Raw genomic sequence first — 25,758 nt, 5'->3', positions numbered from 1 at the left:
CGACAAAAGCGCAGATGTGGACGACCAGAAAACGCTTTCTGGAGAGGGGCTGAAATAGACATGCGCTAAAACGAAGCGTTTCAGACAGAGGGTGAATACAGGTATAGTCAGCTGAACATGTAAACGTGTTCAAGAGAAAAGAGAGAAACATCTGTTGAATACCGTTAATTCTCACAGTCAAATAACTGGCAGTTAGCCCCATAATTCAATCAAGGTACCTTGTGGCTAATGATTATTTACTTTGACCTCTCTTCCGTCTGTATATGTGTATCCTTCAGCCAGATCACAAATCTGACTAAAACCATCATATTTGCAACATGCACAGTAAGGAATAACGTGTGCTTAAAAAACTGTTACGCTAGCTTGCTAACAACTATCCATTAATAAACACAAACACGTGGATGGGCTATGAGCGAGACTTGATGACACTCCTTCTGTATGACAACAGCTGTCACTGCCTTCTTCTGACACTTTCATGTAACAGGCAGACAAATTGATAATTCCGGTGACACTAAAGCTTGTCACGGGGCGGGAACTGTGGAGGAGGACTCGGACGCAGAGTGGAGGTTTAACTAACAGTATATTTATTTCTTAACAAAAAATCACAGGGAAAAAAACCTGGAAAAGACTAGCTCCTCCGAAGAGGGATGAACGGGAACAAAATAATTATCTAACACTAGGTTCCTGGACTTGACTATGACTAGGCGTGTGTGCAGGATGAGGGATCAGACACACTGGCACAGGCCAAGGGAGACACAGACTATAAGTACACATGAGGGAAGTGGGGAAACAGGTGGACACAATCAGGAATCAGGGAAGACAATCAGACTGGTGACACAAGAGAAAGGGCACGGAACCTGAAACGAAAGGAGAGTTAATTTCCAAAATAAAACAGGAAGTCACAAAACAAACATGGAGACAGGACAAAAACCCAACTTGACATACAGGTGTGACAAAGCTGCCATTATCAGCTGCAACACCCTGTAAGTCGCTTCCGCTTCTTCCACAAGCTGCCTATCGGCGTGGTTACACTCGGGAGGAGTTAAGAGTTAAGTTGTGTGCAGAGACGGATGAATTAACACTTCTTAAGCATCTGCTCAGTTCAGCCAGAGACACGCCAAGTAAATGACCATTACGAGATGTGATGGAAAGGCTTTACTCTTAGAGGAAGCTCAAAAAAGAATCCGAGCAGTGAAGAGGAAAACCTATAAAAGGCTAATTTTAAATCAACAACACAAAACATATGATGAGAACGAGTCATGTTTGATTGGCCGTGCTGTCCACCTGTGTGAATGTGATTTAAAGTTAGTCAGCTGAGCATTAACAAAACGGTTAATGTGAGCAGTGACAGTGCTCCACTAAGTCTTTGCTGCCGAGGCCTTTTTTCTCAGCAGTAAAAACACTTGAACAAGTAAATTGATGATGCTTCAGTTTCAGGGTCCTGGTACTGCGCATCACGGTCACACTGTCATGGCTTAGTTAATGTTATTAGTAACACCTGTTTTTTTCCTACAATAATTAAAAATGTCTGCTGTGATAAAGGACTATCATGTGCTTAAATCTCTTTTATAATATTTCACAGGATTTTTTTTAGTCTCTTATGATTTGTATTCAACCGACATTCTCACAGGTTTTATAGACAGCCTTAATTACTGTTCGGTAGTAATCAACGGACTACGCAGGACTGTTTCTGTGGGTATCTGTTCAATAGGAACGCACGCCTGCAATAACTAGCATAGAGGAAAGTATGCCTGGTTGGCTAAGGTGGTGAAGGTCAATCGAGGAAAATATATTGACCAAATACCCAAAATAGATCGGGCAATGTGAATTAGTATGCTGAAGACATTTGCCAGTTTCTGCAAGCATGTGGCCATGTGGAATAGTCTTTGACCTTTTTAAATGCTGTTGTCTTTAATTGTTAATTCCCCCCTAAAGTCCTGGAAGCGGCAGAATTAATGACTAAATGACATTATACAGCTTCTACTGATCCTGAGGCCTCTGCAAGAAATGTGTGTGATTACCTGTTTGTATAATTAACTTTTACTTTGTATTCAGGTTAGATTTGTGGTGCCAATTTCAGAGTTAATTGTGGATGGTAGTACCTCAGTGATGAACAGCAGTCAATAGATGATTCTTCCCTTATGATAAATTAAACAGTGTTATCTCCGTTAAAAGTCACAAGGTCTTGTTCCTTGCTGGGAGATGCGTTTGCTTTTTTTTGAAAAGTCTTGTCTGCTGCCTGTGCAGAGAACTGCTGAAATGTAACTAATGATTTCATTTCACATTCAATGCCACATGTCCCAGTGGTGACCAGTTTTATCTTTGACAGCGTCACTTAGTTCTCGCTGCTCTCCAATTATATGCAGAGGATGTTTTTGTCTGAGGTGTCACTCATCACCGGGACTGAGAGAATGTGTTTGGCAGTCAGGGCGAGGCTTCAGTCTGGTTTTGTGATTGACATCAGGCAGAGTGAGGTAGTGACTGGAAGCAAGACGAGTGTAAAGAGATTTGAGTTCTGTAGCTGACGTCTGCTTACCTTTCACCACATCCAGAGATGACTTATTAAAAACAACAACTGCCCATGGGAGTCAAGCTGAGTTATTGCAATATGTCTCGATTGTGGACGCAAACACGCACATGAACACGTACACAATGAAAAAAGACCCATTTATATTAAATGAATAAAGAACCAAAGCTGCCTCATGAAGAAACAATTTGTAGACATATTTTCTTTTCAACAGAATTTTGTTATCATAGCCTTAGTTGTTATAACCTCAAAATACAATTTTAACTATATGTTATATTTGTTTCCAATATTTTAGACCTTTTCCAGTTCTTAAGCAGCCAATTTAGTCAGTAAACTGGCCAATCTTGATGTATTTGAATGGATCATACCAACCTGATCTAATCCTTGCTTCACAACCCATGACAAATATATATATATATATATATATATATATATGGAAAATAAATTACAAGGCTACAAGGATAATAATAATGTTATGAAATAATAAAATAATGTTGAAAGTGGAGGATAATATATATAAAAACATACTTTGGCACGTACAGAAGAAGTATACAAGCTACAGTAATGGGGATGTGCAGCAAATTCAATAAAGTGGCTCCATGGGGAGTGAACAGGCGTCAGCCTGTAATGACATGTGTCAAGAAGCACCCTCCTCATGTGCTAAGCTATTGTTGACTTTACTAAGATTGAATGTTCATGATTTTGTTTGTTAAAGGGTAACTTTGGTATTTTTCGGTCTGTACCCTAATTGTCCATGTCTTTGTGTCAGTGACTAATGTGGACAACCATTTGTGAAAGTGGTCCGGCATTGTGTTGTCCCGCTGAAGGAGAAGCCTCGTTCTGTTATCCGAATATCGGGCAGCAACCGATCCGTCTCTTCACAGGCTCTAAGCACCCAAAGGGACCCCCCCAGTCTCCCAAGTTGTACAACCTTGCAGCAGCTGGTTCATCTCACTTATCCTCTCCTCCTTGTTTGTAGGTTGCTGTCCATAATGTGTTCAGACACTTATAATAACAATCTGAGCTTGTACGTGGCATACCTCAGCCCGGTAGCCACATGTGGTATCCAACTGTGGCTCTAAGAGCAGTGCGTAACAAGACTGTCCTCTATAATAATTTGCTATAAATGGTACATCCATTGACAAAAGTGTCTTTGACTGAATAGTATAAAAATCACGATTTATCAGTTGGCACATAACATAAATAACAATCTTGATGCGGATCTGACCAAGATACATATTAAGCGCAACATTTTGCAATGGAAAAATATAGGAAAACTACTACTATGACACTATGATGATTGTAAATCATCTCAAACCTAGTTTGGCATTTCTGTCCTGCAATGTCTTTCACTAAACGCCACCAATATTCTGGTTTAGCCCTAATTTTCATACAAAGAGTGAATATTTCTTTCCGGCTCTCCACAATACTTTTTTAACAGTGCTTTTGCCAGTTAACAGTAATGACAGTGTTGGACGTGTAGGTGTGCAGAGCCTTATTTATTTGCATGCCAACATAATCAGGGGAGGAGGCAGCCCCTCGAGAAGGAATGGCTGCTGTGTGGGTAATTCATTCTCATTCTGGGTAACAGCTTGGCTGAAGATCACACCGCGGGATGGAGGTGGCAAAACCTCTTAGCGACTCGAAGACAAACTTTCACATAAACAAACCACTTTTGACTCCGTGCTTCCCAATTCCTCTTGAGCTTGAGGATGTCCCCACATAGACAGAACGTGTTCCTCAGCTTGTGTGGTCCTTGTTGCCGGTTGAGCGTAGAGCCTGCTGTGCTCCCAAAGGCTCCGAGCTCTCATTCTTAGCTCTACTTGCAAATGAACGTACCTGGCAGTGCTAGTTAGGAGCTGGGTGTCATGACAACACACACGTAATCCATAAACACACTCGCACAAATGCATCCCACACAAAAACTGTTGGAGCACGTTCAATTAACAGCGACAGTGTAAAGGCTGCCAAATTGATTTCCTCTCCCAGCCAACACACCGACGCTGTCCCAGTCTGAAGAGAAAGAAACATTTCAACTGTTGAAAACATCCTCTTAACAGGAGAGAAAGATAAAATGGGTTCCTTTTACAGTCGATCCATTGTCATGTTTTCCGGATCAGTGTTGTGTCGGGGAGAGGAGATGGAGGAGGAGGTCGTCCTCTTGTTTGTGTGCACAAAGTGACCTCAGTTCAGGGAGGTACAGACTCATTATTCTGGCCATTGGCGGTGGGGGACATGCGGCTGCTATTTCTAGGCCTTCTCCCCAATTAAGAAAACTGTACAGAGGCCCATCGCTGTTCCCTGTAACTGTGCACACTTTTGGCAGACCTAAGCCGGCCCTTAAGGAACCGGGAGAGCAATTAGGTAGGAATCTGACAGACTTCAGAGTTTTCAGTTTGACATTATATGACGAGAGCAGCATAATAGAGTCCGTCTCAAGGTTATGCTGCGTGAGATGAGGCCGATTTGAGGTTTAATCGGCTCACTCAGCCTTATCTTCCCCCCAATGTGGTAATAGTTCTCGCCATCATCACATTACCATGAAACCCTAAGGAAGACATCTGTATGTCTCTCAGTATGCAATAATATGGTAATTATTACCCGGCCTTTAGGTGTTATTGAGTGACTCATTGATAGTGTTTTGAGAGAACTTCCCATAGTAATTACTGGGAAAGAAATGAACTGTAAAGCTTTAGGATGAATGATTACCTGACAACCAATCTAAAGCCAACTATGTGGCCCATAACAAAACAACAATTTATGTTTTATGTAAGCTGAGGTTGTATTGAAGTATCACGTAATTTGAACACTCATCATGTACATGTATATATATATATTGTCGTGTCACAGGCGGTCCCTAGGGTGGGACAGTGCAAGAGAGCTACAAAAACAGGCACAATCAGAAGGTTTAAACTGAAGGTTTATTGTTCCCTGCCACAGGCAACTCAGGAGATTCATTTAAACCGAAAATAAAAAAGTCCATAAATAAACATAAAGCGTCCTGGAGGAGAAAGTAGTTCCTTCAACTAAAAACTTAACAAATCAAAGTCCAGGTTACGGGGTCCTCCTCTTCGTAGTCCATGGCTCTCCTTTCCTCCTCATGGCTGTCCTTTCCTGTACTGCTTGTCCAGCTCCTCTCCATGTGTGCTCCCCTCTTTCATGAGGCTTCCCAACCTCAATTAGGTGCCTTAAGCACCTGCAGCTGGGTGAGTGGTGAGGCAGTCTGGGAGATGTAGTGTCGGCCATGGCGGCCATTTTGTGTGGCGGTCGTTGATCCTGAGTGGGAATGTAGCGCCCCTCCACTACCTGTCCCCCTGTGGTGCCACAATATATATATATATAGGATCAACACTCATTAATTTAAATCTACAATCATATACTATAAAACCCTGACTATACAGAACCATCTGTTTTGGGACAACAAATACACCGCTGCAGTTTTGCTCCATCAAAAACGATATGTTTGAAATCACAGCTGCGACTTTATTGATCAACAGCATTTCAAAGGAAGTTAGAGTTTGGTTTATTATGATTAATTAGCATTTAAATGCAGATGGGATTTGAAAGGTTTGGTGGAGCAACCTTTTCAGAAGCACATGTTTGTGTAAAAAAAAGATAATTATGATCGCCTCAAATTAATTAGGAACCATTGATTCTGAACATATATTGAATAAGTGACAGTCCAAACTGCCTCACACGCAAGCAAACAAATCATTTACGTGTGCTTTTTTGCATGTAAAAGAGTGTCTGCTCCGTCTTAATACTAACATGTGCTTTCATAATCAAGTAATTATGCAACACAAATAATGAGCAGGGCAGCAGGTGTTACACCTCTGTTTCTGTTCTGTGACTTGTGGACGCTGTTCAGAGGTAGAGCTGTGTTTGGAATAGTAATTGAAGCTTCTTTTTATTTTTTTTGGTTCTCTGCGAGCGTGTGTTTTTGGGAGAGTGTGTGAGCAGCAGTTGTAAATAAGAATCCAATAAGATCAAGGCCAGGTGGCTTCAAAGCTTGGACCACAGTGGCACTGGGGTGTTGGGATTTCCAGTTCCTTAAAACTCATTAAACAAGCACCTGATAAATATACCAACGTGGTTTCAATAATGAGAAGAACGTCTTCCTCTTGGAGCAAGACGCTGCCATCTCTCTGCTTGAATTGCCTGAGCTGAATATTTACCACAGGAGCATCTCTGGAGGAAGGGACACTTTTGTCATGCAAATAACTGTCTGCAGTACCGTTCCAGTGACACAGAATATATTATAAAGGTTCCCTTTTTTTTGGTACAAACCTGCATGGAAGCGGCACAAAGCGTAGCTTCTGTCTAAAAGAGCTACTCTCTGGAGCAGCGTGCACACGGAGCTGGGTCCCAGTACAGGCTGCAGGTCGAGTGTCGTTTTGTTGAGCATGTTCTGCGCTGCCTTGCTCTCCTTATTGCCATTTAAAATATCGAGCGTTCATTCTGTTGCTGATCTTCTCCATAATCTTTTGCCAGAAAGTGACAGATGAGGGACACCTAAACGCATGTGCATCGTATCGCACAGGCTGGAGTCGCATCTCCAGCATGCGCTGGATGGCATCAGGGACGTAGACATTTTTCAATCCATTTATTCTGCTGACTGATGTAAATAATCACCCTTCAGCAGAGATATGTCACTGTCTGCTATTGTGTCAGCAGAGGGGCTTGTGGAGGTGGCTTTATCCACCAGACTGACTGGTGAACACTGTGTTGCTGGGAGCACAACAATCAATTGTCTTTTCCTTCCCAACAGGTTTCACAATGGAAATTGGCAGATAATCAGAAGGTTTGCACAATCATGCAATCAGTTTAAGCAATCAAGTAAATGGCTTATTCTGAATTTACACCGGGACATGCACAATCAGGGAAAGAACATTAAGTCACTCTGGCCCCAGTTGTTCCCAGAATAGGAGGAACCTGTCCGTACATAGATGGTCTTTCCTGAGATTTTGACACTTCATAGCAGGGTGAACAAAGAAAGTGTGGAGAGCCAGTAACTTAGAGATGAGGAGTTGGTCATCAGCTAATTGGCCCCAATATATAGGCCCCAGAATATTTTAATTCTTACGTGGCTGGTGATTTTATTTTTTTTTACAATACGTTCCATGAAAAGGCATACACCTATAAACCTTAAACCATGAACCTTTCTTGTATATTCAAAGCCTGATTCATATTCTTCCTTGTGTTGTCAGCAGAAGCAAATGGGCACTGGGCCTGAGTGCCACAGACACGTTGGGTCTTGTTGACTAAAAGAAAGATGCCCAAGGGTTTTGAAGTTGTTGGAAGGCAAAGCCAGGTTACCCTTCCCTCTCCTTGCTTTCAGTGTTAGTGTAATGCCAGACAGAGTGGAAATTATTATTGATCTTTTAATCTAATCAGTGTCTTTGAGACAATTACGTGTTTTTGTCAGTGCTACATCAAAACTGTCCCCCCTTTTACTTGCATAGGTTATGCCCTTCTGTGTGGGGAGGTGCCCGTTGGTCCTGACATATTTCAGTCTTGATGTGGCGTCACATGCTTCTTCCTGTAAACAAAGCATTTGATGGATGATGACAGGGTGGGCAACGCCATCTTTTTCTGTTTCCCCACGTTGTCACATTAAATGTCTCTCTTATTCTGTGTCTGTCATTGTGTTACACTCACACATGCGGACACACACACACACAGACACACACACACACACACAGTAGCATTGTGGGAAAGCCTTGTATCCAGTCAGATCATGAACAGAATGGATGAGATATTAATACATTTAGAGAAGACGATGTCTGAATCGGAACATCTGAATAATCTTAGCTTTCATTTATTTTAACATTACTCTTTATTAGAAACTGATGACTGCCATTTTACAAAGTTGTAAGGAAAGGGCTTTATAAAGATTGTTATATTCCTTTTTTTTGGTTCTCTTCCAGTCTGAACCCATACAGCTATGACGAGAGCTGTGTGTCCAGTAGCGTGGACCACCTGCCCTTGGCTGCCCTCCCCCTCCTCGCCATCGTCTCACCTCGCTACCAGGATGCCGTGGCCATCGTGATTGCCCGAGCCAACCAGGTCTATCACCGCTTCCTGCAGTCAGAGGACGGCCAGGGATTCACGGGTCAGGTCCGTCTCAAACCTCTTCTGGTCTTCTCGTCTCTGCTCATTGAATAATGAGCTGTAGGCACTTTGATTGAAGCCATTGATTGTCAAAGGAATTACCGATTGCTTTTGAGTGGGCTGTGTAATGTGTGGGAGCTCAGGCCCTTAGAGGCTCCAGATGCCTATTGTTTAAGCAGACCACATTTCATTCTCTTGTACATAACAACTATTAAGCTCTTGGTAACGAGCTGCTTTTTCTTGTGAGGTAATGATCTGTGAGAAGACTGTTGACCATTGACCCTTTGCCAAGCCAGAGCTACCATGAAGCCCACGCTGTTACTTACTTCACTCTCAAAATAAATGTTATCTAATTTTTGGAAGAAAAAAAGGATAGGTAGGTCTTTATTCACTGCAAGCATACATTCAGGATACCCTCAGCAGCTGGCACAGTATAGAAGTGCTAAAGCTGGTAAATGATGTGCTAATGTAATCTTCTATTTTTAGCTCCACAGGTTTTTACATATAAGTAACACCATCACTATTACACAACATTTAAGAGAGAAACTGGTCATTACAATCCTGAAGAGCTAATCAACGACAACAAAAGACATACAATAAGGAGGTACAATTTAACAACTCCAACAGGATATTACAATAAAGGTTATTACACCAATACCTGTTATTGTTGATTGGCTTTTGCTATTGTGGAAAGATTGGTTTTGATAGGTTGATACTTTTTGTACTTAACGTTGGAGTAATATACAGGTATATTATGTCCTCCCTTTCCCACTTTATTTCTACAACTTGGTTTACTTGATAAGATTATTAAATGTGTTCCCTGTCCTCTAATTACTCTGCAGTATTTTCCCTACAAATTGGTCTACTTGTAATTATTTTTTCTATAATCAGCTGTGTGGATTTTCACTCTCACACTGTTTATTGGCTGCATATGCAGTAGTAGTGGTCAAAGGACGCATATTTTTACTGCAAAAATGACAACACTAAGGATACTGAGTGTATATATAAAAGCAAGCATACTAATAATGAATTCACTGAATGACAATGAAATGGGAAGAACATGAAACATGAAATAATGTGTAAACACTTGAAAGTTTCAAGGTTTTACAAATTTTTCTCAGATGGTTAGAATCTCCATTTCAGTTAGCGGAAATTACTTCTTTTTACCAAGTGGGAGACATCATAGCTGGCAGAAATTCCTGATATGTCTGACTTGGAATTACAACTCAGAGGTTTCCCACTTGGTATTTTCATAATTACAGTCTGAATGATTGTTCTGACACGGCAGTAAACAAAACCCTCAGTGCGAGTGTGCTGTTGATGTCCCTCAATACAAAGCACACAGTTGACGAGCTGCTCATAGCTGCGAAACGGTAGTGAAACAACCCCAGAACAATACTGTGTAGTTTGTGAAGTTTTATCAGCAGTCTGATGGATGTCAATTTGTACAAAATGGTCAAATGTATTGATTCATTGTATACTAACATTCAAAAAAAGTTTAAAACAGTATGTTTTACATACTGTATCCTATTTGTACATGGTCATAGCCAAGTGAAATATGTTGTTTTCTTATTTCTTTCATTCCATTCACACACCTCTCCTTTATTCTCCTGTTATGTCTTGTCTGACTGAGTGCGCCATATTTGGACGCTGTCTGAATGATCTATTTTTCCCAGCAGGTCTGCCTGATGGGCGACTGTGTGGGAGGTGTGCTGTGCTTTGACGCTTTGTGCTTTAGCAATCACCAGAGGCCCGGCAGCCCCAACAGCAGCAAGAACAACAGCACTGAGAGCCTGAAGGTAGGCACTCCCTGTTACAGTGAAAACAAGATGATGGTGATGCACAGACCTGCTCTGGGCTCTGGGGAAAGAGCACTTTACTGGTGATGCATCTTAAAGAGATCACTGCCAATGCAAAATATGACATGCTTGTGTTTTATTTTGTCAGTGTCGTTAATTACTCCCAGAGTGCACCAGTGGCACCCCCAGTCCGCCTTAGTAAACAAACGGAGACTATCATACATGACAGTCACCTCTGCTATGTCTATTTCCTGTCCGTGTTTTCAGCACGACGCCGCTATCGAGACAGAGCTTTTAATAATGTCACTGTATCACTGTACAATAGAGGCAACCTCCTCTAAAGTCTCATACATAACAGGTCTAAATAAAAGTCACAAGGGAGCAGATTTTTGTCCCCACTTGTTTCCACTGGGTGATTTGATGGCGATAAAAACATTTCTGGGCACAACTTTCAGCAGTTCTTGTCTGCATGTAACATATTCATCATAATATTTGAGGCAGCTTGTCATTCGATGTCCTTTTTTTCCACCTGCTACGCATTGCATGATCCCCACTTTCTGTCTGTTGGCCCCTCCCTCTCTTCTCCTCCCCTTTTCCAATCCACTCACATCTTTACAGAGTCACTCTTGCACAGGTAGGGTTCACCTGAGGGAATCAACTCCCATCTGATTACGTGTAAATTATTTTAAGTGTATCAGGCTTTTCAGTATGTTGCACACTCTCCTCCTTCCTCTCAGGATAACTCGGGCCTACTCGGGGAGTCCAGCCCGGGTCTGAGTTCAAGCAAGAGGCTCAGTAAGAGCAACATCGATATCTCCGCCCCCAATGAAGGGCACGGCCAGGGCGGGCCACCGCTCAGCCGCAAGCAGAGCGACTCCTATGATGGAGACACCACGTCCACGGGCCAGCACAGCTTCTTTTCCAGGTGGGACAGTACGCATGATAATGGGACAGTACGCATGATAATAGAACAGTACGCATGATAATGGGACAGTACGCACGATAATAGAACAGTACGCAAGATAATGGGACAGTACGCATGATAATGGAACAGTACGCATGATAATAGAACAGTACGCATAATAATGGGACAGTACGCATGATAATGGGACAGTACGCATGATAATGGGACAGTACGCATGATAATAGAACAGTACGCATGATAATGGGACAGTACGCACGATAATAGAACAGTACGCAAGATAATGGGACAGTACGCATGATAATAGAACAGTACGCATAATAATGGGACAGTACGCATGATAATACCCGCACACAAGGGTGGACAAAATATACTGTGAGACCATACTTCTTTGTTTACTATAAAATATATGCTGTTTATATCAAGGTGCCTATCCGTTTAATATTTCTGGATGTATTAAGTAAGTATGGGTAATGTTTAAAAATCAATAAGTAGGCTTCATTCTTTATGATTTATGGTTGTATTGGAATTGTATACACACCTTTGCGTCACTGAGGTTAAGACATTTTTCAGCTATTTGCTGGATTTACCACAAACAAGCATTCCTCTCTGTTTTTTATTATTATCAATTAACAAGTTTTAAATTGAGTTTCTAGAAAATGTATATTGCTTTATATATGAAAATCATGATATGGAATTGCATTTACCCTTTGAAGTACAGTATACCTACATTTGCTACTTGGAAAACCTGGACCTTTACTTTAACTATACTCTAACACACTTTCATGACATTAGTGTCAAACCATTGGTTATATTATGTTTCGTGCCCATACCCATCATACATTAGGATAACACAGACACACACACACACACACACACAAGAAAGGAAAAAGCCTAAAATCTCAATCAGACTGCCTCTTCTTCACAACAATGGCAGGAGGTAGGAGACTTACATAAGCGTTGCACTGTGTGCAATCAAACAAATATGTAATCTACAGGAAGACAGTCTGTTACTGTTGGTCAATCTTTAAATACTCTGGAGTAAAAGGAGATAAATAAAGAATACAATTTCACAGATGATATATGATTTACAGCATTTACATTTGCATAAAGTTGGCCAAAAATAACATCTAGTTCACACAAACACCCGCATGTTGGCAAAACAAGACATCAGACGTACAGAGTAGAAATTATGTCTGTCACTTCTGTCAAATAGCATTTCAATCATGAGAGACATCTCAGATGGAGAAAAGATAATTGTTTGGTGGTGGTGATGCTGATGAGGCTGATAGAATCATGAGTTGATGAAGCTGATGGATCTGTGAAGATTGGGCATAGATGGGGAGGTGGAGGGGTGCGTTACAGCAGTATGAACATACTGAAGGTGGAGAGACAGTCATATTTAAAAAGAGACAGCAGCAAGAGGACAGGCTAAAAGTTTAATGGTTTCCTTGTGCTATTGGATAGGAGAGACTAGCTGATCTAAACAGCTCCTATCATGATTAACAGCCCTGAACAATGACAGAAAGGAAATTATGAGTGAGCATGCGTGAGGAGTGAATGGCAGATGTATGATAAATACACTACAAGCCTAAACATACAAGACTAGTCTTCCTGACTGAACTTACGCTGGAGCTTCATTTGTGGAACACTGATGAGGGCGTTGGGGTAGGGTCTCAGTTGATAACTCAGATGTTGCATGACATCCCTTGTCCAGGTTTTCCTGGAATGTGTCACCTTGTCTCGCCCCTGCTCTTTATCAATAGTTGCAGCTTGACTGGGCTGCCTGCCTACCTGTCTCTGCTGGACTTTTTTAGCCGTTTTTTTTGCCTGTGCCAGTCGGTTTGTGTGGGAGGCCGAGCACTGCGGCTGAATTTAGCTGTGTCGAGTTGGCTGGAGGGGGCATACAACTGCCATGTTGACTCACATCAAGCAACCAGTGTTCCCATTCCAAATCACACGCTCCACTAGGCGTACACCATCAAAGTAACACAGTGACTGAAGATAGGATATCATCTATTCACCGTTACGCCACAGTGTGTCCGCGGTGGTGCTCCTCGCACCTCACAGTTCTAGTTCCACTCTTAGTAATCTCAAGCCTGGCTGTAGGGAGGGTAACCTCCTGGATGTGCTCTTTTACCCAGAAGCTCCCAGTGGATATTCCCAGTCCACAGAGGGCTTATTAAAGCTCCTTTTTTAAGCCCACATTATTCCTCTTTTCAGAATGGCCTATTGGAAAGCTGTCTACGTCTGGTTACCTCCTTTTCACATCAGCTTGGTCTGCTTTGACACTCACTGGCAGATGTAAATGTGCACAACACTTAGTATGGAAACCCAGGAGACTGCTATCAGTGCAGCAAGCATGAGTGCTATTGACCAGTTGGGTGTTTCAGCCAATTTGACTGTTATTTAAACATATGGTAATAAAGCTAACCTTTCAACGACAAAATGGGCATGATTTACAAGATTTCGACAGTCTAAAGTGCTCAGAAAAAAGAAACGATTATGTGCAGCCAGAGCTTTGCAAAGGCTTCATGCATTCTTAATGCCCATAAGTAGATATATTTGCAATGGTTTAGTTTAATAGGTTGGCATCAATCACATCTAGTTGCTGCTCTAGTAGAGAGCTGGGCATTTTAAAACACGTTATCTGTTTCTTTACTTATTATCCCTCATAAAACCTTGTCAACCACATACTCAATAACAGTAGTTACGTACCACTACTCCAGATTATATGAACAAAGGTTTAACGCCAATGTAATATTTGTCATATTTATATAACATATTGGTTTTAATCTGCAGTTGCCATATTTGCAAAAAGAGAAATTAAGCCCATTCAGGCAGCAAAATAACATGCCACTTTCTACTACATTTCTCCAACTGTTTTATGGGAATGAAAATAATTTACCAGTGGATATGAGTCATTCAGTAGAGAATTCAATTTTGTACAGCCCAATATCACAAATTTCCCTCAGAGGGCTTTACAATCTGTACACATACGACATCCCTGACCTTTGACCTCACATCGGATCAGGAACAACTGATTACCCCTGAAGTCCTTTAGTCACGCGTATCCCTGCTCTGCATGCACTGCCCCATAATGGTTCACTGTCTCTTCAGCCACACAGATAATATGAGTACTTTCACTTGTTTGGAGGAAGTTGATACCTGTGCGGATGTTTTGCAGCAGTGGTGCATTTGGACAGTCATAGTGAATGGCTTGGCAGGTAGAAGTGAAGGAGTGGGCACATTTCTAGAGAGAAGACAAAAAACAAATGGAAGCTGAAGGCAATCAAAGAACTATTGATTTGTTTTTTAAACACGGCTGTCGGCTAATCCTTTTCCCCATACAGGATTAATGTAATGGGGAAATGACGCAGCCTGTGTGAAGGCTGAGCGACGAGCTGCTCAGGCTGAGTCATAAAGACTCGCCGTCAACAAGCCCTGAGTGTTGAAACTATCCGGCCTACCATTGATCCAGGATGAAGCAAAAAGCATCACTCAATTTTGCCTTCCCAATTTCAGCAAGCACATTATACACATTCAAAATGTCTGATTACCCACCTGATATATTTCTTAAGATAAATTCAAAATTCAAAATTCTAATTTTTGTGAAAGGAATAGTTACTCTTAGTTATTCTTAATCTGAAGCCATTTACGTGTTCATTCGTGATGAAAACAGTTTCTAAAAGTGATGAACAATATACAGTATATTATCATGTCCCCAAAAACGTTTCAAAGTAAACCTGCAGCATAATAAATCTCTAATACAACCCAGCCGTCACTACGTTATTGTTTCTTATTCCACTTTCCCAAAGTCCTCGCATGCCTCCCTACAATCCATTTCAGAATCAGAAATATGAATATTTTCAATTTACAATAACATTTATTGGCATAGTAAGCATCCAAAGAGTGATTAACCACCAATTTGAACCGGTTGGCCATTGAACGAGACGTTAGGACCGATTGGCTCTGATTGGATGTTTTATTGATTGACGTTTGTTCCACCAATCGTGTGCAGCTGAGGTGATGCAACGCGGCACAGCTGTGGCGTTAGTGACTTGCAGAGAAAAGTCACCGTAGATAGTTTTGTTGGTATGCAGTCCATTGTGTGCTTACAAGAAAAGTGAACAATTCATGGTCTTTCTGTTAGAAATAGAGTTTAAGAGGGATAAATACCAAACTAGAGATACCAAATTAAGCAATAAAGGGATGTTGTTTGTTTTTATTTGTTAATTATTAGCTATGTGTTAGTAACTACTTTGAAAGAATCTAACAAAAGGGTGGGGTTAACTGCTGTTAATTGTCGCTCCAACCTTAATTTAGTATATATATATATATCATATCATATTATATATTTGCTAAATTACCTGTTATTAGGGATATAATCCACCACAATTCCTGTTCACTCTATGCATATAGGAGCCATTTGAGATTATTTGGATAATTTGGGTTGTAGGGTAGTTCTGGTCAAACTAAGTTGCTATCATTTCAAAATGTTTAATGAGTATTTCTTCCATCCAATTTGTAATTATTTGCTGTTGTTCAATATGCTGTATATTTACTTTATATTTGTTAGCACAATTACAACTGTGTCGCGTTTCAACTTTCCACAGACAGATAACATCTTGTGTCCCCAGTTTGATGAAGGAGGGTGTGGAGCTGCGTGGTGGCAGTAGCACTGGTCTGGTGTTGAATCCCGGTCAATTTGACTTTGAGGTGTCAGACTGCTTCCTGCTGGGCTGCCCTTTGGGCCTGGTGCTGGCCATGAGACGCACCGTGCTGCCTGCCGTCCAGGGTAAGACTCAAAACACATTCAACATATATCGGCAAGCGCAATTGGGTGCACACACTCTCACAGATAACAGCAGCTTGTATCTTCTATTTCTACTGAAGCACTTGATGACACTAACCTGTAAAATGTGCTGTACAAAAGTTACTTTGATTGACTAATTTAGAGAGGACTGCAGTGAAATAACATAAATTGGATGTAAATTTCACTTGGATTTTACTCATGCACTGCAAGAAAAGTTTCATGTATACCTTTTTTACTGTTTAATGTAGTTTACTACAAAAGTAGATCCTTTGACTTATGTAAAAATGCAAATGAGCTGGTGATTATGTGACAGAGTCCCTCAATGTAATAAAACCAATAAACTTATTTACACTGGAAGTTTGGTTGCCCTACTTATTTATTTTGTTTCCAATGCCTCCTCACTCAGCTACACTTTATACTCTGTACACGTCATACTTTTCCTAATGGTTGTGCTTGTCCATTGTGCTTTCTGACCCGCAGTGAGCCAGCTGCATCCAGCCTGCTCTCAGATTTTCAACTTGTTTTACCCTTCGGACCCTTCAGCCTCCAGACTGGAGCCGCTGCTGCAGTCTCTCTTCCACAAGTTGCCACCGTACGCCGTGCCGCGCTACCAGCGCTACCCTCTCGGAGATGGGCGCTCAATGCTCATAGGTAGGAATCGGTTTGCGAGCGTTGGGAGATGCGAGAGAAGCTCCTCCTGAATATTTCATTGGTTAATTTATTTTCTGGTATAATTGTATTGCTTTATTAATAACCTTTTGGGTTTTGCATTATAAAGCTGGCATGAAATCTTTTAGGAATTCTGTTTGCGGGACTAGATTACAGCGGCAGACAGATGCTATGACTATGTAACGTGAATTTCCACAGGCACACATGTGCACACAGAGCCTCGGCCCCATCTGTGTGAGCTTGCCCTGCTGATGCAGAGCTAAATCCTGCCCCAAAAGCCTGAAGTTTGAAGTAATTATACTTCTTGTGGCGCTGTACCTTTGGCCTGCCATGGCTCTCTGAGGATCAGGCACAGCACGTGAGATATTAGTCTCCTATACAGCAGGGTACTGCTGTAATCCCCCTTGAGAGCCTGGTTGTAGAAAGTGAGTCCTTAATGAGCCACTAAATTATTTGAAGCATGTTGTAGCACACTTTTGGGACAACAGCAGAGATGACGTGTAGCTTGGATACCCTGCCCCTCTATGCGCCTACCTCACCGAGAGAAAGTAGGGCGACGACTGATCTCTTGAGCTAACAGCCTGTGACCATGAACTCAGATCAGAGGATACGGCTTTATGGTTTGGTGCAAGGCTTTAGACAAAATCAAAACTCCTTTACTGAACATGTAATCATTAGAAATATGTATAACTCAACACAGAACACCATCGCAGTGACTTTTCCATTTTGTTTCCATTCATGCTTTTTTACTAGGCACAATAAAGTAGGTTCTTTAGGCAAGTCACATTTATTTGTATGGCACATTTCATACGACAGGACACTTTAGTGAGAAGATCGATTGTTTAAACATGAAAAAGTATTGGCTCAAGTCTGATTCAGACATTCACAATGTTATGGATATGTCGTGGCAATTCTACACATTAGAAATTAATGTCATTCTGATAATCTTACTCGGTTGGACCCAGCAGTTTTGTCAGGTGCCTGAAATAAATATCCATGCAAAGACTTCAGTATAATCACATTTCAAACACCATACCAAACAAAACTTGAGGACAACCATACTATACCATACATTACAAGTTAACAGTTTAACAAATAAGAAAAAAGTGCGCAATGCAGTCCTAAAAAGTAAAAATAAAAATACAGCACACTTTAGAATTCAATGCTGTCATGTAGTGTTGTAGTCAGGACCCCCTCAACCGAAATCAGGTGATGTGCGAATTGTCTTTTGGTTTCCCTGAGCAATCGCAGTAATTATGTAAATAAATTCAGTGCTGAATAATTTGCGTGTTTTGCTTGTATGTGGACCCAAAATGCCTGACGCGTGGTATTAAATATTGCAGTGTTTTTACGTGAGTAAGCTTGAAGCCCAAGCTGTGTTTTATTAATTCAATCAGTTCAGCCACTAACATAGCGGGATGCGTGACGCAACTCAGAGTCACTAGTGCGGATGAAGGTGATGGAGTGTAAAGACAGCGAGGGCTTGCAGCTATACCGGGTTTTAATTATGGGTCTGCATCCCTGTTCCATTGATTGGTCCTGGATGCTGTCAAATTCTGTGTTAAATAGAAAAACATAGACATGTGCACACGGACGGACGCAGCCGTACACACTCGTTCACACAGACACACAGAAGAAACCACAGCACGCATCACCCATTTCCTGCTCTGTAATACGGTAATTAGTTGTTATGAAGGCATGAAAACACAATCAAATCCGGCTCCTGTGCGTATGACTTTGACATCAACACCCGTCAACAGTGGAGCTTTTATTATGATGAATGTTGCTAATAAAGAGGGAACTAACTCTCTTCCTATTTGATTTCCAGCTATGGTCCAACGGGGAATATGATTGTCCAAGACAGCAAATGCAGATGGAATCACAGTAATTCATATCTGTATTGATCACACATGGCTAGCGTATAAGCAACATACTATGCTTTAACGTAAGGATGGTGGTGTATTTATTGCTCACCATTAAATGATTCCCTAATGTTGTGCGGGGCGAAGACTGGAGGAAAGGGGCTGAGTTAAAAGTCTCTTAGTCACTAAGACATTTCAAGGCCACAGTGCAATCATCCTCCCTCACCTTATGAATAATCTGCTTGTCCTTCCATTTACCACTGTCATCAGCGGCTTCACTCTCACCTGCCCTGTGCTTAAATCACAATCTTTTGGTCTTTTTTCTTCTCTGATTTCCAGACACACTCTCATGCTTGTACTTTCTTCTCGCCTTTGCGATTGTCTTTGTCACCAGCCCTATCTTTATGGTGAACCGTTGCAGTTTTTTTGTGCGTGTGTGTGCGTGTGTGTGTGTGTGTTATAAGTAAACAACATTTTGATTCGAGATTTTGTGTAACATTCAATTTCCATCATAACAGTCCAAACAAGTGACTTTGGGACAGAGTAATCAACCTCACCTGATTGTGTTTAACACAAGGGACCGAGACAGAGAGCGAGCGATTGCATCTGTATTGTGTGATGGATGCCAATCTTTCACCACCATTTTCCCCAGTGACAGTAATTTAAGAAAATATGCCTCCTCTTTTACAAATCTGGTGAGATATTGTGAAACCTGTAGGACCTGTATTCAAAGCCTCTTGTGGTCTGCCACCACAATGTTATCTGACCATCACACCTTCAGTCAATAAATAGTCAGATTTTCAAATGACTTAAAATAACTCTGTTTCTTATTTTCATGATTCTGATTTATTACAGTAAGTGCAAAATATTTTACAAAACAAACAAAAATTGTTAGCACCAAAGGTGGTTCCCATAGGGCTTCAGCTGATTGTTTTAATTTAATAGCATGTCTTCCACCACGAAATTCTGCTAACAAAAATTTTATATTATTATTTATTTATATTTTTTCAAATTTATTTATTAGTTTGCAGAGACATCAATTGGTCTATGAAATGTTTTGAAGTAGTGTTGTATGAGGTATGGGAGAGCCCGTACACAAGTAGGTCCTGATTTACTCTTCTCTCTCAACCAGTTTTAGTGTATGCGATATTTAGAACATGTTCACCGCTTTACCTTGCTGTCAAGTAGTCCTTTCCTTCAAGGAACGGAAACTGTTTCAGTATTTCCATCAAAACAGTCATTGTACCCCTTGCAGAACATGGAAGTTGCTGGTCTGCCTCAATCAGTTAGTTTTTCCATTACTTTCGGCATTTTAAAGGTCACAAAAGGGTTTTTCTCTGGTTAGATAATGTCATATTTTCTGCCCCTCAGAAACAGACCCATTAGACACAAAACCATCAAATCTAGCATCACCGATATGAACACAGACATATGTGTCAGATTCCATCATCTTCATCATCCTAGGAGACCTGCCTCATTAACCACACCTGATCCTCCCTCATGTCTGAGTGGGCGGCTGCTAATCTGTTTCCTGCGCCGGTTGCCGATCCGTCAAAGACCAAACACACAACATGTGGCTGCATCTGGCGGTTTATTTATAAACAATCCAGCAGGCAGCAGAGAAAGGGTTAATCTACCAATAATGGGATGCTTTATAAAGCAAATATGACTGATGACAAGATGATCTCCAAAGCTCCCCACACCCCGTTCAGTTCCAGCCAAGTGGCACGTTATGCCTGACACAAGGGAAATAGAAAGAAGGCGGCACACTCTTTATGCGTCACGTGGGTTTCTTCACTGCCACATCCCTTCATTTTTTACAGTGGCATGTCCTGAGTCAATTAACTCCCATGTTAAGAAATGAAGGGAGCACAGAGTCTTTCTCCCCATAGTCACAGAAGTAAATATTTCAAGCCGCATATCTTAATCAGGAGGTTTTGACTTTAACTTCACGTTCAAGACGTCTCTCTGAACCGTCAGTCTGGTAACGTTGCAGTCGAGTGTTAACGTAAAGACAAACTGGCGTCAACTAACGTCTTTGATGGTCACAGCTCACTAATTTTCGGAATGCTAAATATGTCTGTAAAGAAGATATAAATGCATTGGACCGAAGCCACTTGGGAGACAAGATGTAAGATGTCATCTTATGATATAAAACGACAATGCTAATGTTTGTGTATACATCGGGAATGGAGGTCATGTAAGTGGGAATCTGTAAGGAGAACCCCTTTTTTTCCAGAGATGAAGCCAGATCCTCTCAAACCCAGACGCGATGTGTTGTGGTTAACATTAGCAGGCAAGCAGGCACACCTGCTCCCATTTTGATCTGCGCCCTCCTCAGACGTGCTGCTCCATGTTCCAGCCCCCCGTTACCTTATATTTGCTCCATCACAACAGCAGGCATCCCTTTGGATTGATACATATTACAGTAATTGTGAGCAAAGTAAAGGACATGGTACCAAAGTGGGGTCATTGAGTCTGGGCTTGTTTTGTGACATACATTGGTTTGTAGGTTAGTGAAGCTTTATCCAGTGCCATATTAGATCCACAGCAACACACAAGGCCCCGGTAACAGGATCACGAGCACCCTCCAGAGTCTGGCTGAAAAGAGAACTTTGAGTTAAGAAGAGCAAAACAGTGGTGGAGTGTTTTCAAAGAGAAGGGGCCTAATGGCCATGTTGGGCCCTGCTGTTTAGTGGAAGGTGTATTACATTCAGTCAGTGTGAGTCTCCTTTTGTCCTCAGGATGTACTGCTGCGTTTTCTCCTTTCATGTCTATCATCCGCAAACATTCTCTCTACGATACCTAACCTAATAAGAAACTTATTAAACAGCATTACATATAAATAGGCAAGTAATTGAAGATAAAGGGAATTACAAATAAACATTGTACATAAACATAGTTATACAAGAAACAAAATAAATGATATACACAAGTATACATATCTACATAAGAATAATATAATACGTATATACACATGACAATATAGAAATATCCATATCGATACCTATGAATTATAAGGTAAGATAAATGTGCTATATACGATAACATTATTGATATGCTTTTAGGAATTAGCAAGTAGATCCATGATGTCTGGTGAAACTAGGTCTCCAGGGAAAATGTCCATTTTCTTATCAGACAATATTTTCGGGAAAAAAATAGGAAAGAGCTGCGTAGAGAAACCCAACCAGATGAAGTCTGTCTAGCAGGAGCCAAGAACAAGATGTTTTTAAGAATTTCAAAGTCAATACATTTGGATTGAACCCCGTCACGACTAGAAGCAGTTTCTGTCATTGTTCTTGGTGCTTGTTCTTGGTAAAATACAAAGCAAGCAAGTCGATGCATAGCAAGAGGCTATCTTATTAGGCAAAATAACACCATTGATTTTACGATTGAGGCCAGTCAATTGTTGTGTGATCAAAGCATCTCCTTTCCTCTTTCCTCCCCACTTGTCCTTGTCTTTTCTCTTCCACTCACCCTCCCTAGCGGAGAGTATCCAAAGTCATTCAAATGTTTTTCTGGAAGCTGAGCAAACCCCTGGAGGTTCAGCTTCACAGACGTCCTCTGAGACGAAGACTGAAGGAGGGGGGGCAGAAGAAGGAGGGCGTAGAGCCAGCGTGACCAGTGTGGAAAGTGAAATGTCCATTTGCTCCATGGGCCAGCTGGGAAACACCATCGCTAACAGTGAGTGGGAGGGAAGGGGAGCGTTAGAAGCTGTCCCATCTCATTATTCAACTATCTCCTGTAGATGCTTTCAGGTTTATGAGGTTGCACAGCTCAGATCTCCTCATGTATGTGCTTGTATATGTGTCTGCGTTTCAGTTTCCAGCAGCTGGTGGGGCTCCAAGAGGCTGGATTATGCTTTGTACTGTCCTGATGTGCTGACTGCCTTCCCAACGGTGGCTCTGCCTCACCTGTTTCATGCCTCCTACTGGGAGTCCACTGACGTAGCAGCCTTTGTTCTCCGGCAGGTGGGAAAGCCTTATTGACAGCCTATTGTTTTTTCCGCAGCAAGTTTCACCGCTCGAGAAAGGTTTTGTCTCAGTAATTAGTACGCAAATATAAAAAAATGAATTAAATTAACATACTAAAAACAAGATTTACTTTGCATAATTAGCATACTTTATTCTCAACAGTGGCAGGCAACAAGCATCATCTACAGGCTGTTTCAAAATGAATAAAGTATGAAGAGGTTCAACTCCAAGCACGTTGCTCTGGGAGTAGACAAAACAATGTGACGAAATATGGCACATCTCCAGTCTCCTGTTAAGGCCAGAAGTTTGCATATGCACTGTGTCTTTTTTGATGTGACAATTGTGATCTGTTCCAAGCCCATGGCCTCCGGGTTTGTTTGCACAACATGTAGTTATAACCAAATGAGAGCAGCAGGAAGCCCCATGCTGTCACTGACCCTTACATTGAGCTTTTTGTAAGCTATATTGCAAACAATTAAACTTCTGGTATAAATATTCACCATTAACAAGCTGCATATTAGCATGCATATTAGTAGCATTTTGGCTCTCTGGTAGTTATTATTAGGCACTAATTAATGCCTTAGTGTGCATGACCATATTACAATACATAACGAAGGACTATTGAGATGCACAAGTTCTATTGCCTTGAAATCTTTGTATCGATAGGTTTTGGAAATGTGGTCCATTATTAAAGGAGATATTTATACTTGTGCTGACTTAGTTATTCTAGCACCGAATGGGAACAGAGCCTTTTTGTATCTCAATAGACCTCCATTTCTTTTCAAAATGTAACCCATCGCTAAAGTACAATTAATTTACTGTGTGAACAGTAAATTAATTTTTAGAATACAGTTTTAGAATTCAGAAGTGGGACTTAAACCTTGAGTAGTGTCAGTGTTGCTACTGATAACATTCATGTGTAGTGTGCATCTGTGGTAAGTATATTCCCCAGATCCTCTTACCAAACAAAGAACAGTGGGCAAAAAGAATAGATGAATAAGATGTGTGTATTACGTCATGTTAAAAGCTCCTGGAAACGCTGGCCTTCTTTAAACGTGGTCATGAGAAAGCAGCCACCCTGCAACTGTCAGCTGCAGCATGTCTTCTTTGTGAGAAAACGTGAGGGGAATAAGGAGAGCACACGGAGAAAAAACGAGGGCAATCGACGCCATCAGGAAGCTAATAAACCCGAAGATCATTATTTTGGTTCAGCGGTTTACAGCTCCACTGGATGCAGCGTTGTACTAAAGGATCGTTATGGAAGTTAAGGGAAACACAGAACATCATTTAGAACACACGCAGAATCATTTACTTTACTCTCAATCCAAGCTCAGTGTGAAAGAGAATGTCTTCCGGTGGGACATATAAGGAGCCTCTTGACATCAGGAATGATATGCATGGTTTCTTTCGGTGTGGTAATTTTATTTGAGTACTCCAAATCAGCCCTTGTGCCTTTATCTGTGTCCGGGCTGTTCCTGTCACAAAAGCGTCCCATCAGAATTGTGACGTATGATCCCTAAACATGGCTCCTGATTTGCTTTCTAGGCTTCAGATGGTAAGCCGTCCATGTTATTATTCTTCACTTTGTGAAAGGGTTGAGGTGAGGCTGGAGTTATGACAGATGGACAGATCCCTTCTGTCTGCTTCACAGAAGGATGTGATATCAAAGGTGTGTGTGTGTGTGTTGAAATGCCTGCTCTTATCCATGCATGTGTTTGTTGACAGCTCATGGGATGTGACTGTGTGAAGACCCAGGAAGCGGACAATTTGGGCTCTGCTCTGTTCTCTCCCTCAAGCCCACGAGAAAAATGGCTCAGAAGGAGGACTCATGTCAAACTAAGGGTAATGAATTATTTTGGCTGGTTAATTTTGCATAAAGATTCTTTTGCCCCAGTTTTCTCTGCTGACAGAAATGCAGATTTATGGCTATTCAGTTCACTTTTAGGGTCACATTCGGTCTTTATGTGAACACATTTGTGAATATTTTAACAGAGCACTTTTGGCTTGGACACCCCGAGACATTGTCTTTGAGGTGCCCCTCTTTCTCAGAAATACTCAGAAACAACCACCCACACAGCAGATATTATCATTCTGCTGCAATGGCCGTGCATTTATTCAACCTACAAATAAAGTTACCGTTAACTGCTAAGGTCGTAGCGTTTTAGTGCTGTCGACTTTGTGATCGGAGACCTACATTTAAATTCTCCTACACGTCCACCTTGAGACACAGAAGCAGGCAGACGCACACAATTACTTGATGTTTCTGAGCCCTGCAGAGTAGAACAATCAAGGTCATATTGCTGTACACCCGGTGCTACTTTTTATCTGGCATTTTCTAAAGACTAGAATTCAGTGACTGCTTGCTTTCATGAGGCTCTAAATAGAACTATGTAACCAGAGTACAATGTAAAAACGTCTATATTTAAATCCGTCAAGGTTTTCTTTTCTCTCTGTCATCTTGTTCTTGCCTCGCCTTCACCGAGTGATGCGCTTCTGATGTAAGTGCTCAAAGAAAAAAAGTTGCCTGAGATTTAGAGTAGCTCCATGCTGATTGAATCTGGGCACATCCATCTTATCTGCTGCAGCGTGATACTATTCAGAGAGAGGAGGCATCTATTTCTGATCTTCCTCACCTTGGTCAGAGGTTGACAGGGCCCGCTAGTGTGGCAATTGTTCCTGGTACAAGCTGCTCTCTCGCAGGCGGTTGTCTGACTCCCAAACTCATATCTTCCGCACATTGTCTGTGAGTTGATGGTGATATTGAGGCGCATGGATTTTTCACATATGACCATACGGAGTACCTAGAAAACTTCATCTGGGAAATTTGAGTAGATATTGACCAGTCAGGACTCCTCAAATCACACAGTAGCTGTAATGTTTTTTGCACTGTGCCCAGATGTGCATATATGGTTTCTCTGCATGCTTGCCATCACTAGATCAGTGAGTAAGATCTCATGCTGGCAAAAATTGAATTGTTGTCAAAGCTTATAACAGGATAACAGCTGGAAATGTTGAACTTCCTTGTTAGATGCCACATCCTTTAAATCAGTTATCATTAGCTGATGAGGTGAAACAGTA

The 25,758-nt window shown here is 41.4% G+C and overlaps 1 protein-coding gene across 1 annotated transcript in view; it reads left to right on the top strand.

Annotated features, from left to right (window-relative positions):
• The window catches only part of pitpnm3 (PITPNM family member 3), a 57,810-nt gene that overhangs the window by 29,004 nt on the left and 3,048 nt on the right, over positions 1–25,758 (top strand). The window contains exons 6-13 of the mRNA XM_034548998.1: positions 8,455–8,644; positions 10,318–10,437; positions 11,175–11,362; positions 16,000–16,157; positions 16,656–16,826; positions 22,193–22,390; positions 22,529–22,677; positions 24,406–24,522. Of these exons, the coding sequence (XP_034404889.1) occupies positions 8,455–8,644; positions 10,318–10,437; positions 11,175–11,362; positions 16,000–16,157; positions 16,656–16,826; positions 22,193–22,390; positions 22,529–22,677; positions 24,406–24,522 (1,291 nt within the window). The remainder of the gene's footprint in view (positions 1–8,454; positions 8,645–10,317; positions 10,438–11,174; positions 11,363–15,999; positions 16,158–16,655; positions 16,827–22,192; positions 22,391–22,528; positions 22,678–24,405; positions 24,523–25,758) is intronic.

The sequence above is a fragment of the Cyclopterus lumpus genome, chromosome 13 (assembly GCF_009769545.1).
Source record: "Cyclopterus lumpus isolate fCycLum1 chromosome 13, fCycLum1.pri, whole genome shotgun sequence".
Lineage (NCBI taxonomy): Eukaryota > Metazoa > Chordata > Actinopteri > Perciformes > Cyclopteridae > Cyclopterus > Cyclopterus lumpus.
The sequence above is the reverse complement of the archived record's forward strand: the minus strand, read 5'-3'. Positions and strand labels throughout refer to the sequence as shown.